Raw genomic sequence first — 12,598 nt, 5'->3', positions numbered from 1 at the left:
CACACCACCACACCCCCCTCTCCTGTGTTTCTGACTAGACATTGCTTTCTGGACGTTTCTAAGGAAGCACAGGCCCAGCTTCTAATTTGGCCAAAGGGTTTTAAAGACTAAATTCTAGCATTTTCTGAATGCTTCACAGTAGATGTTCCAGAAGAAATTAATAATAAATGACTACAATAAGCATTCCAAATGATATTCTAAAATGAGTACTTTCTGGCCGGACAGTGACTCATGCCTATAATCCCAGCACTTTGGGAGGCCAAGGCAGACAGATCACTTGAGGTCAGGTGTTGGAGACCAGCCTGGCCAACATGGTGAAACCCCGTCTCCACTAAAAATACAAAAATTAGCCGGGCATAGTGGGTGCATGCCTGTAATCCCAGCTACTAGGGGCTGAGGCAGGAGAATGGCTCAAACCCAGGAGGCAGAGGTTGCAGTGAGCTGAGATCGTGCCACTGCACTGTAGCCTGGGCAACAGAGCAAGGCTCCATCTCAAAAATAAAAAATAAAATGAGTACTTTCTGTGCTCAAAACTATCAGCTAAACTATTTCATCAAAAGACCCCACTAATCAGGAAAACTGATGCCAAAGATACCAAAATTGATCAGTGGAAAACACTGGTTTATAACTCTACGTTTTGTAGAAGTGCACATTTTGATAATTTGTATTAAAGACACTAAGATACATGAAGCACTGTGTAAGTTTGGCAGACATTAATATACTAATTTCAGAGGCGGTAAACCTATGAACCCTCAATGTTCTAGTTTCTTCTTGAAAATCACACTATTTCAAAGCTTAGTAATGTGGATAGATTTTTATTCAGAAATCCTTTCATATTCACTAACTGCAATTAAAAGTTTAAAATTACATGGCTCTTAGGAACGATGTCAAACATGCAACATTTTAAGAGTGATAGATTTAAACAGTAATTTTGCCCTCAGAAGTTTACTTATCAAATTATTACAACAGGAACACAAATAGACCATATATTACTCTTTAATTAGATTTGTTTTACAATATGTTCTTGTCAATGAGCTACGTCAAACTGTTTAAACCTGATAGAAAAGCATTTTCACAAAAACATACCATGGAGAGGGAGGGGGAAGGGAAGAAGCACTTTTTCTAGAGATGGGAAATAGTCCCAGTAAAAAATTCTTACTCCTTTCTTCTAAGGAGCTCGTTCTGAATATTTTCACTTAGTTCTATTGTTCTTTAAACAGGACTTTAAAAAGAATTTTGTATTTACAAAATTTACATTTTGTTGCTACAAAATGTAATTTACGTTGTAAAATAAAAATGTAAAATTTTAATTTTGTTCCTACATGAGAAGTGTGCATACTTTCGATTAGTTTTCATTAATATCTTCTGAGTTTCCTCTTAGGTGGTTGGTTTCTGAGTAAGGCAGAGTTAGGCTGGTGCACACACTATTTAGGAAGTCCTGTCTCGTGGCTGACAACATACTTGTAGTGCTCAAAGAAGTGAGTTAAGGAGTGACATGGGAATCAAAATGATGCCTAGAATAGTGTAATTTAGGAAACAGCCCTAGATTTGATATTTTGGAAGCTTTTCATTTTAAGAAGAGACCCCAAAAAGAAGGAAAAAGGAAAGGGTTCCTCCACTAAATATTCCATTCATCCGTACCTACTCAACGGTCATTCTGACAAGGCCATCTTAATCTGGGCCAGAGATGACACTCTCCCCCTGTAACTCAGCCTGGTTCTGTCTATTGGGATGTGCCTAAACGGGATGGGTGAGGGGGCAGTAAACAGCTAACACCTACCAGGGAATTAAGGAGCTAAAATGCAAGTACCTCTTGAATACCATAGCAATCTCTGTGCACAAATTTGGACTGTACTTTGTGGGAGAAGAGGTGAAAACTATTACTAACTATTCCCTTCCTTCAACCAAAAGGAAAAATACGCCTCTTCAAGGCTTCTTTTAATGATACTATAATGCTGAATTTATTTATGAAAAAGAAACAACACAGGTTTAGGTGGGAAAAACCCCAAGGAAACAGAGTAAGTACTGGCTGTGAGAGGACTTGAATTCCCTGGGGACAGTGCTGTGGGGTCAGCCCCCATACTCCAAGCCCCTGCTCTCCATCCCAGCACCTCAGTCTGAGTATAGATAATACTGCATTTTTGTAAAGACGAAGCCTTCCTGCATTTACCATCACACTCCCCCTACTCTTGTCCTAGTCATCTTACATACTCTTAGTCCTTAATCTCTCCCAAAACACTTCTCAGGGCCCATTGTTATTGTGCCATCTACAAAACAACACATACATTAAAACTCAGATACGTTTTTAACAAAAAAAGTGCTTAAAACCACCCTAGACAATTGTTTTTCACTTCATTTTCAACCAATAAAATCAAATTCATTTAGATATGAGTAATACTGAAAACATAATGTTTATTCTCTTACATTTTAAATAATGTGCCTTCATCCCCAACTTTACATTAACTGACTCATTTCAGTATCTAAATGAGTTGAGCTCTCATTTGAAAAATGGAGAAGGTACAACTATATAGAATTTTTAGGATAAAAAATGTTCTGGATAGAAAAATCCTTTTGATGTTTCAAAATAACACTTATAGATTCTCAGTATAGTTTTCAGTTTGGTAACTAAACCATTAAGTAACCAAGGTTTTCAAAAAATTACAAAAGATAATAACATGATTTTTAAATACAAAGTTATATAGGAGCCACTCATATCTGTGGATCATCCCTACACAAAGTTGCTTCTCACTAGAAAATCCCTAAATATTTATCATAAAATAAAACTCCATTATCAAAAATTAGTTTAAGATAGAAATCTATGCGCTTTAATGATTGCCAGAATTGCCCAGCATAGCTTCAGTAAAATAGAGCATTGTCTAGAAAGTACAATCTCCAAAATGTGTGCAAGTACTGCAAACCGGACAGACCAGGGCAGGGCAAGGCCCTTGAAACCAAGTCCTCCTTGAGCACCTTTCCCAGGTGAGAAACCCGTCTTCAGCCTGTGCTTCGCACATTTCCTTCAGTGCGCTGCCATTCAGACTGCACCATTTACGTCCCAGTGCCACGCTGCGTGGATCAAGTGTCAAGGGGGGAAAGTATGAGTTAGGCAAGCGCTTTATTTTAAAGCTGTAAACGCTTCACATGACTGGCCCCGTAAGAAATCTGGGAGCTTAGATGAGCCTGGAGCTTTTCAGGAACTGGATGAGGACTCTGTACACAAACGTGTACTGGCAGAGAGTCTGCACCAGCATCATTCTCTGTTGCCTCAGCATGTCCAGTACTCTTGGGATGTCCAGTACCTAGGTTGAGAGAAATGGTAATGAAGATAATGCGTTCCCCTTGGGAGAGAGAAAGGATGGGAGGACACTAGTGTCCTGGCAGAAACCTGGTTAGGAGATGCACACAGTCTCTTTTCCACCTTAGCATCTTCTAGAAATAAGCCATGATTGCCTACTTCTGATTTTCAGATTAGTTTTAACTATAAATAGAATGTCCATGCAGACTATTTCTTCAACATTCCCTGGGTATAGCTCACTGACTCTGTATGGTTGGACATAGTTACCATATCTCACTAAATACCAAGATTCTACAAAAACATAGTGTGCTATCAATATCTAGCTATTTCCCTCAAGGGCTCTGGGCAGCATGAATCATCCTTGAAATGTAAACAGAAAAAAAGAGTTCTGAGCTCAAATTTGAAAAACCTTGGGCAAGTAAAACAAAATTAAACAGCTTTATCGTATGACTTCTCAGTCTTTAATATGCTGATTAGTACTGAGACTCTCCAAGAAGACACAGCCTTTTGCAGGGAACATTAGTAACATCTGGAGGCCACCGGAGTCCAAGGAAATGTGCACAAAAAGAGCTATTAGGTCACTTCGTCCCTCTCCTCCCCAGCCTTATTTCCACCCAAAAAGGCCAGGCGATCATAAGTGCCATCACCTCATTGTGTTCCAGGCAGGCGATCATGATCTCCGACAAAATAACCACGCCAGTCCTTCCTACCCCAGCACTGCAGTGGACCAACAACGGAGAGTTTGGGCTTTGGGGATCACTTGTGCTATTTGTATGGCGTCGAACAGACTGGATCTCTTCAAGATACGCTGTGGAAAATCAAAGAAATAGAAAAATACTCAAGGATCAAGGCGTATCACATTGACGACTCAATCTTCATATTCTCTCCACTGATTAACAGGACTGCAGATAAAGAGCACTGGGTACCAGTGAACCAAACCCAATCACCAAGGGACAGTGTGACCCTGAGCAAGTCACTACCTCTGCCCACTTTCTGGTCTACAAAATGAAATGGGGGAGATACTCAGTCAGTTGGGGCATTCTACTCACTACCAAATCATAATTTATAAACCTCTTATTAACCCTCCCCAAAACACTTGTATTCTTTATGTTAAAACAAGTCCAAAGCTTATATGAGAGAACATAAAGGAAATATTTCAGAAACATAAATGTTCCTCTCTGTTTAACAGCTCCAGAGGCAGCTGTCCTGGGAACAAACTTAAAGTCACTCACATAAAAATCCCTTGAGGTCTTCTGGACAGCCATGCTCAGGCCAGTCTGTGTACTGGAGGTGCCAGACGGTCCTCTCTTGCCCGGTAAGGAGGTGCTTCATCTTCAGGCCCGTGGTGGCATAGCAGCCAGAGTCTGTGCGGAAGCGGGTCGTGATCTTAAACCTTCCATAGGTGACAGTGTTGTGCCTGGAACCAAGTCGTGGCCAATACCTAAAGCTCTTCTCCCTTCCACCCTCCTGTTAAAGACGAGCACGGTTAAATGACTCGAGGTCCGGCAATGGATGCCCTTCTCACACAGATGGCACATCTGAAACAGAACCACAACCCTACCCTGCCTTTTTCTCCACAGGTCAGGATTCTAGATGATTAACATTAACTGTTCTTCAGAGGCTGAGAAAATCACTTAAGAGAAATGAATACCTACCTCTTCTGCTGTCACCATTGCTATAATTGCAATTCCCTGCTCCCATACCATTTGCCAAAAATCTTGACAGGTATTCTGTAACGGTCCCTGTGTGGCAATATAATCCCATTCAATTCCACTGACAGAGACCTGGGATTAGAAAAGGTTAAAAAAATTGACATGTGTGTATAATATACATAGGTATGTATGCATACATTCATGGTAGTACTAAAAAAGTTGTTTAAAAAAGTAAAAAAGTAGTAAACTGGATTATTCAGCAGAATAAGGAAAGACTTTTCATCTTTTCCCTTGTGAATACAATTTGCATTACTGACATTTTTATAAACTTAGGTACTGTGAACATACATAATATCTATGCAACCTGCTTAACCTTGCTGAATCTCAGTTCTCATTTGTAAAATAAAAATGCTGCCTACCCTCATAGGGTCGTTGTGAGGACTGAGTCAGTATCTATGGTACCTGGTATATAACTCAATAAGTAGCTATTATTACAGCCATGGTTCCTCTTCTTTAAAAAAAAAAAAAAAAAAACTTCCTACTTAAGATAGTCTCACCTCTGAACTTCTGAGTCAAGGTCACTCTCCACAAAAATATAAGTTTCCACTTAAGATTTAACTTCCTTGAGAGCAGTCTAATACAACAGTAATTACTAGATTTGCAGTTAAGAGACCTGGGTTAAATCTTGGCTTCACCAATGTTGAGTGATGACAATAACTGTCTCCAAACGCTCACTAAATGTAAAACCCAGTGCCAAGCCTTGTGCCACATGCACTCTCACTCAGGGCTGCCAGTCTCCTAGTCACTGCTCCACATCATCTCACTGAGCACCCAGTGGCTGCCACTGTGGATGAGCAGCAGATTATAACAGTGAATAAGTACTAGGGAAGAGGAGGGGGCTAGTGAGAAGCCGGCAGGGTAGGTGTCATCATTTATTTATTTCCATATAACTGAGATGAGGTCCCACAACACAGCTTATAAAGTGAGGTCCCACCTCATTTTAGATCTAGGAGTCAGTCCCAGGTCTATCAAATTCTTTCCTCTATTCTGCAAGTGGCTGCTGAAGATTTTGAAATATCACTACAGAACTACAGTATCATTCATTCTCATCCATCTAGTCATAAGAGACTGGATGAGTTATTTCAAAGAAATGCTCGGTTTTTAAGTAAAGTATGCTGATATTATATTTAAAAATAAAATAGTATGTGCATAGATTCCCAAAAGCCATCAAGGGGTACTGGCATTCACAGGCAGACTTCCAGGCTCCAGAAAGCCTTGGTGTCAGCTTGTTCCCTTCTCAAATAATACTTGCAAACTAAAGAAAACAAAACACCACCTGTCCACACTTACTCCTTCACTCACCATGAGATTTCTCCTTCCCAAAATAAAGAATTGAATGTGGCCAGCATGAACAAAGGGTACAATGAGGAAGAGGGAACATCTGGCTTTATTCCATCATGTGTTGTGAATCATCATTTTGTCCATTTTCATGGCAGTGATATTACCCCAGATAAGGTGCCAAGAACATACACTGGGGAAGGATAGTCTCTTAAATACATGGGGTGGGAAAACTTGATATCCATAAGCAGAAAAATAAAACTAGACCCCCTATCTCTCACCATAAACATTACCCCAGTTTAATGACATTATACTGGTTCCAGGAAAAAAGCACTTCTTCAAAGAACAAAATGATACTTAAAAATTTTTTTTTTTTTTTTTTTGAGACGGAGTCTCACTCTGTCGCCCAGGCTGGAGTGCAGTGGCCGGATCTCAGCTCACTGCAAGCTCCACCTCCCGGGTTCACGCCATTCTCCTGCCTCAGCCTCCCGAGTAGCTGGGACTACAGGCGCCCGCCACCTCGCCCGGCTAGTTTTTTGTATTTTTTAGTAGAGACCGGGTTTCACTGTGTTAGCCAGGATGGTCTCGATCTCCTGACCTCGTGATCCGCCCGTCTCGGCCTCCCAAAGTGCTGGGATTACAGGCTTGAGCCACCGCGCCCGGCCGATACTTAAAAATTATTACAAAGAGTATGCAAAGAGAACAGATGGCAACTTTTGAAAGCTTTTGTGAACACCATCAAAAAGCCGAGACACTTCTGTTACATGAAAATGTATGTCGGTATGTGATGAGGAAAAACCAGCAATTCAGTGGCTCCCAGAAGAATTTATGAGCTAAAAAGAGGTCTTCAGATTTAGAAGGACAAAGTTCTAAAGCCAGGCAACAGAAGGTCAAGGCTGTAGGGAGCCATGATCACACCACTGCACTCCACCAGTCTGGGCGACAGAGCAAGACTCCATCTCAAAAAAGGCAAAAGAAAAAAAGCCAGGCAAATAAGTGTGCCCTGAGTCCTGGTAACAGTGTTGGGGGCAGAGTGGTTTCGCACATGGAGAGACATGACTTTGGCTCTGTCTGTAGACACTTTTTACCTAGCACTGGTGTGTGGATTTCCCAGCTTGTAGTACAGTTTGTCACAAATGTTCAAAACTAGAGTGTTTATCTAAAACAATAAAATGAAAATAAATTTTAAAATATCTGCATTCTAAACAGACATGAATATAATTCTTACCATTCTTGTAATTTAACTGAAACTGCATGTGCTGTTTATTACTTGAGGCATTCCTCTCACCTTAATATGCGATGCATTGATGTAACCAGTGTTGTTTTCTTTAGTTGGGACCAACTCCACTCTCGCATCGTCATAAGGAAGAACATCTTGGAATCGATTTCTTTCTGCATTTTCAGGGAGTCGTGCTGTTGAGCACTCCCCATCAACCAGCCGTTTCTTAAGAATTCTTTCATATTCTGTGAATACCATTCCTTGTTCTAATCGTTGTTCCAGAATTTTACACTATAAAACAGAATATATGGAATAACATGAATACAGCCACATGTCGTGGCTACCTTTTGACTGTGTATTTGGAATTTTGTTTTCTGCTTCACATCTAGCACTGTCTAATATTGAAAATTCTAGGTTGGGCACGGGGTGGTTCATGCCTGTAATCCCAGCACTTTGGGAGGCCAAGGAGGGAGGATCACTTGTGCCTAAGAGTTCAGGACCAGCCTGAGCAACACAGTGAGACCCCATCCCTGCAAAAAATTAAAAAATGAGCCAGGTGTGGTGGTGCATGCCTGTGGTCCCAGCTACTTGGGAGGATGAGGCAAGAGGACTGCTTGAGCCCAGGAGGTTGAGGCTGCAGTGAACCATGAGGTTCACTATCTCAAAAAAACCAAAACAAATAAAAACAAAAACAAAATTCTAGGTGAAAACAAAGTTAAAATTTTAACAAGCCACAACAACAAGAGTTAAAAGAACAAAAGACAATCATTTTGGTGAGAAATATAATGCAAAGTTTTGTTTAAAGTTGAAAATTGGCCTAAAGAAATTTGTTGAATTCATTATCTCTAGATCTGTGGTCAATTCTGTGACCCCTAATAGATGGAATTCTCCTGGGGAACAGTAAATCTAGGGGACGGATAATGAGTTCCAACATCTATGAACACGTTTTCATTTTATATCATATGATATATAAAAGACTAAAGCAGTAGGAAATATTGGAAACTACCTCCAGGATCCCGTTGTAAAGCAAATGTATGCCTATTTGATTTAGATGTAATAAAACCTCTTAGAAAATACACCTCAGGCACAATAGGAAGTTTTGAAAAATTGAGAAACTACTCTCGAGATAAGCTTTCAATATAATAAAGTCAATGTCTGCTGTCTTTCCTATGTATGCTCCTGTATTTTTGTAGATTTCTTCTCACTTTAAGGCCATCAAAATCAAGACTGCCCCAAAACGCCAGGAGAAGGTAAAAAAGAACACTGAGAAACAAACAAAAAATCAGCATTCAAACCTGAAATTATCTATAGACATTAGCTATGCATTTGCCCCAATTTTGAGGCCCATATTACAAAATTCCTTAACAATCATTTATTATTAAATTGCGTTAGAAAATTCACCAAAAGCTCATGAAGGCATTTGCGTAGTATTTACCGGTTGTTCCAGAGAAGGCACAAAGCCCCCCGTGTGTCCCATACATACCCTTTCATCATTTGTTGCTCTGGTAGCCACTTCCTTTCCTTCATCAGGCAGAGGCACTCGAGATAGGGAGAGTCCGTTTAGGGCAGCCAGTTTAAGAGGACCAATTTTTTTTGCATCTACTCGAGTCTTTTTCATTCCCTGTAAAGGAATTTATATGTATATATGAAATATACACAAATACAACCCCTGTGAAAAGAAATTTCAATGCACTGAAGACCAGGAACACACAAAGGGAGTGTTCTCCTTTCACAATAAACCCAGAAAGATTACACTCCTTCACACACCACATGTTTACCAAACATTAGTAGGAAGACATTCCTTTCAAGGCCAAAGCCCTGATAAGTCTTCCAGATAGAAGGTTTTGAAACACGATTGGTTACAAAGTTCTGTTGTAATGAAGGGTGAGGATCCAGGCAGACCGCATTCCTTTTAAAACAAGACAGATGTAAAAAATCAGCTGAAGTCCCAAAAAAAAAAAAAAAAAAAAAAGCTTTAAATGCAATCACTTGACTATAATAAGCTTTTATCATTTTTTGTTTTTGTTTTGTTTTTTTGAGACAGGGTCTCACTCTGTCACCCAGGCTGGATGGAATGCAGTGGCACCATCCAAGCTCACTGCAGCCTCAACCTCCAGTCTCAAGCAATCCCACCTGAACCTCTCGAGTACCTGGGAATACCAGGTGGGCATGCCACCATGCCCAACTAATCTCTGTGTCTTTTGCAGAGATGGGGTCTCACTATGTTGCCCAGGCTGGTCTCAAACTCCCAAACTTAAGCAATCCTCCTGTGGTGGCCTCCCAAAGTGCTCGAGATTACAGGCATGTGCCACTATGCCTGGCCAGCTTTTATAATTTTTAAAATATATAAATTCTTTAAGTCATTCTGAAAAAATTAAATGCTTTCTGCAGCAGCCCCCTTTGTGTGTTGAAGCTCCCTCCTCATATGCTACTCAACGTTCTAGCACAGACTTGGATGACCTGGGTTAGATCACACTACCTCTCAGAACGGCTATATTTTTAAACAAGGAAAATAAAACAGAGCTAAAATCTCCATCATGACACCAGGAGGACAGGACAGAAGAGAAGGCATCAACAAAATCTTATCTCCTGAAATCAGGTGCTTCCTAAAGTTATTATTAGAGCATGATTTTCCTCTCTGAGAATAATAAGCATAAGAATGCTAAGTTGACCAGGCGCGGGGGCTCACACCTGTAATCCTAGCATTTTGGGAGGCCGAGGCGAGCGGATCATGAGGTCAGGAGATTGAGACCATCTTGGCTAACATGGTGAAACCTCATCTCTACTAAAGATACAAAAATTAGCTGGGTGTGGTGGCGCATGCCTGTAATCCCAGCTATTAGGGAGGCTGAGGCAGGAGAATGGCTTGAACCCAGGAGGTAGAGATTACAGTGAGCTGAGATCGTGCCACTGCACTCCAGCCTGGGGGCAGAGTGAGACTCCGTCTCAAAAAAAAAATGCTAAGTTTCGTTGGATATACTGCACTTCCTTGGAAGACATCAATATAATGAGTAGCCCCAACTGGAAAAAAATGGTTCTGCCCTGTAAACAGAATCAGTGTTATTCCAGCTCTCTCAACCTGTAACAGGCCAGGAAGCCCCATGATAATGGCGCAAGAACAGAGGAAAAAGGCATCTTGGTAAGAGGGGAAAAAATCCTAAAAGATTGCTGCTGTAATTGGAGACTATGATTGGTACCTAACTCAAAAAGCTAAGTGGATTAATTTTTAATTTTATAATTCATATTTGATAATGAGTTCCCCACATAATGCAGTCTAGACTAGAAACAAAAGAGGCCTGGGTTCACATCTGGCCTCTAACTGACCAACTTCTTTCAGGCAAGTCACTTTTCCTCTGTAAGCCTCACCTAGACAGAAAGAGATACATTCAGACACAGGCATACAGACTAAAAAGTTCCTGCTTAGGCTGAAATTTAATGGTTCTAACGTGCAGAAAACAGTGATGTGCTGGTAATATTTAACAACTGGCTCTTAGAAGGAAGTTTTGATTGGTGTTTGCCCATATCCATGGTGTAAATACTCCCATCACAGCCAATTTCAAACTGTTAATGTCACATCAATTGGCTCACAAGATTCCTGAAAATTTAAGTCGGCTCTTGCCAGCCAATATAAGCTAGCTCCCGCACTTCTCTGCCTGAAAATGACTCAAAATATCCCACACTGGGACACGCTGGATAAAGTTGATTGGCTGTGAGGTCAGTTCAAAGCCAGTAATGGAAGAATGTTGTATGTAGTCAAAACTAGCCTTGAATATGCCTTAATTAGCCCTTAGAATATAAGCATAGGATTTTAATGCATACCCTGCACAGTGATTTCTTATGTGAGAACCACTGCACTAAAGGGTACAACAAAAAGAAAATCTTTATGTAGATGTATGAGCACCCAAACCAGTCTGCCTTTAAGATAACAATCAGGTCGCTGGAGGTGGAGCTGGGTGGAGAATTCTAAAATCATTCCTACTTGTCTGCAGTTTATTTCACTGTTTTTAATACTAAACCTCCATAACCTTAATTCACGTTAGAAAATTTGTTGTAACCATTAAGATAAATGGCAACCCCATGTTACTATGAAAGGTCAGAGGAGACAACAGGGGATTGGCCTCTTCCACTCTTGAAAACCATTAAGTTAAATGTATGATGCCACCTCACAGTAATGTTAATATTGACTAAGCTCTTTCAATGTGCCAGAACCTCATTTTATTTCACCAACAATTCTCTGGGGTCCTCTCATTTACAAATGTAAAAACTGAGTCACAGAGAGATTAAATAGCTTGTCTGAGGCCACATGGCTGCCTCTTTTACAAGGTAATCAGTGTCAAAACAAATAAAAGCAAATCTTTGGTTAAAATCAGTTATGCTGAATCCTATAATTCAGGAGGCATTTTTTCATGCCTAACTGCATGTGGGACATAATGCCATGAAGCAGGCAGAGCAGGGATGACCGTCCTCGTGATCTGACGTTATCTGATGTGGTAGCTGAGGTTCTGACGCATGAAGGGTCCTGACCGTGTCACCACAAACTAACAAATGGCAGGCTCTAGACTCAGCCCCAAGGTTCTTAACTTGTAGGACCTTTGCTCTTTCCTGTGACCACAGTTGCCATACCCATTCTTTAAGTAGAATCCTTTAAGCAAAAAGGACCAAAACCATAATTCACATAATTTTACTAATATTGTGGTCTTAAAAGTAAATGGGAGAGAAAAGTTCTTTTAAGAGAACGAAGCTGATCAACGTCCTCAGATTTAACTGAACCTACCAGACCCCATTCAAAACATACAGGGATAAAATAGGCCTGAGTACTTAGCTGTACTCAAATAGCATTTGGGGAAAGTACTTGAGTCACCATAAAAACAGACAGTTCTTGGAGGGGGGTGGAGCAAGATGGCCGAATAGGAACAGCTCCAGTCTCCAACTCCCAGCGCGAGCGACAAAGAAGACCGGTGAGTGCTGCATTTTCAACTGAGGTACTGGGGTCATCTCACTAGGGAGTGCCGGACAATCGGTGCTGGTCAGCTGCTGCAGCCCGACCAGCGAGAGCTGAAGCAGGGCGAGGCATCGCCTCACCTGGGAAGCGCA

The 12,598-nt window shown here is 40.9% G+C and overlaps 1 protein-coding gene across 2 annotated transcripts in view; it reads right to left on the bottom strand.

The window, feature by feature from the left end:
* Positions 1 to 799: 799 nt before the first annotated feature.
* The window catches only part of PTPN21 (protein tyrosine phosphatase, non-receptor type 21), a 93,579-nt gene continuing 81,780 nt past the window's right edge, over positions 800 to 12,598 (bottom strand). For both annotated transcript variants that reach the window (XM_011949451.1, XM_011949452.1), the window contains exons 14-19: positions 8,988 to 9,125; positions 7,574 to 7,795; positions 4,951 to 5,079; positions 4,528 to 4,762; positions 3,943 to 4,103; positions 800 to 3,299 (exon numbers count right to left, since the gene is read on the bottom strand). In XM_011949451.1, coding sequence (XP_011804841.1) covers positions 3,171 to 3,299; positions 3,943 to 4,103; positions 4,528 to 4,762; positions 4,951 to 5,079; positions 7,574 to 7,795; positions 8,988 to 9,125 — 1,014 coding nt within the window. In that variant the 3' untranslated portion in view covers positions 800 to 3,170. The remainder of the gene's footprint in view (positions 3,300 to 3,942; positions 4,104 to 4,527; positions 4,763 to 4,950; positions 5,080 to 7,573; positions 7,796 to 8,987; positions 9,126 to 12,598) is intronic.

This window comes from Colobus angolensis, unplaced genomic scaffold (assembly GCF_000951035.1).
Source record: "Colobus angolensis palliatus isolate OR3802 unplaced genomic scaffold, Cang.pa_1.0 Scaffold3, whole genome shotgun sequence".
Lineage (NCBI taxonomy): Eukaryota > Metazoa > Chordata > Mammalia > Primates > Cercopithecidae > Colobus > Colobus angolensis.
The sequence above is the reverse complement of the archived record's forward strand: the minus strand, read 5'-3'. Positions and strand labels throughout refer to the sequence as shown.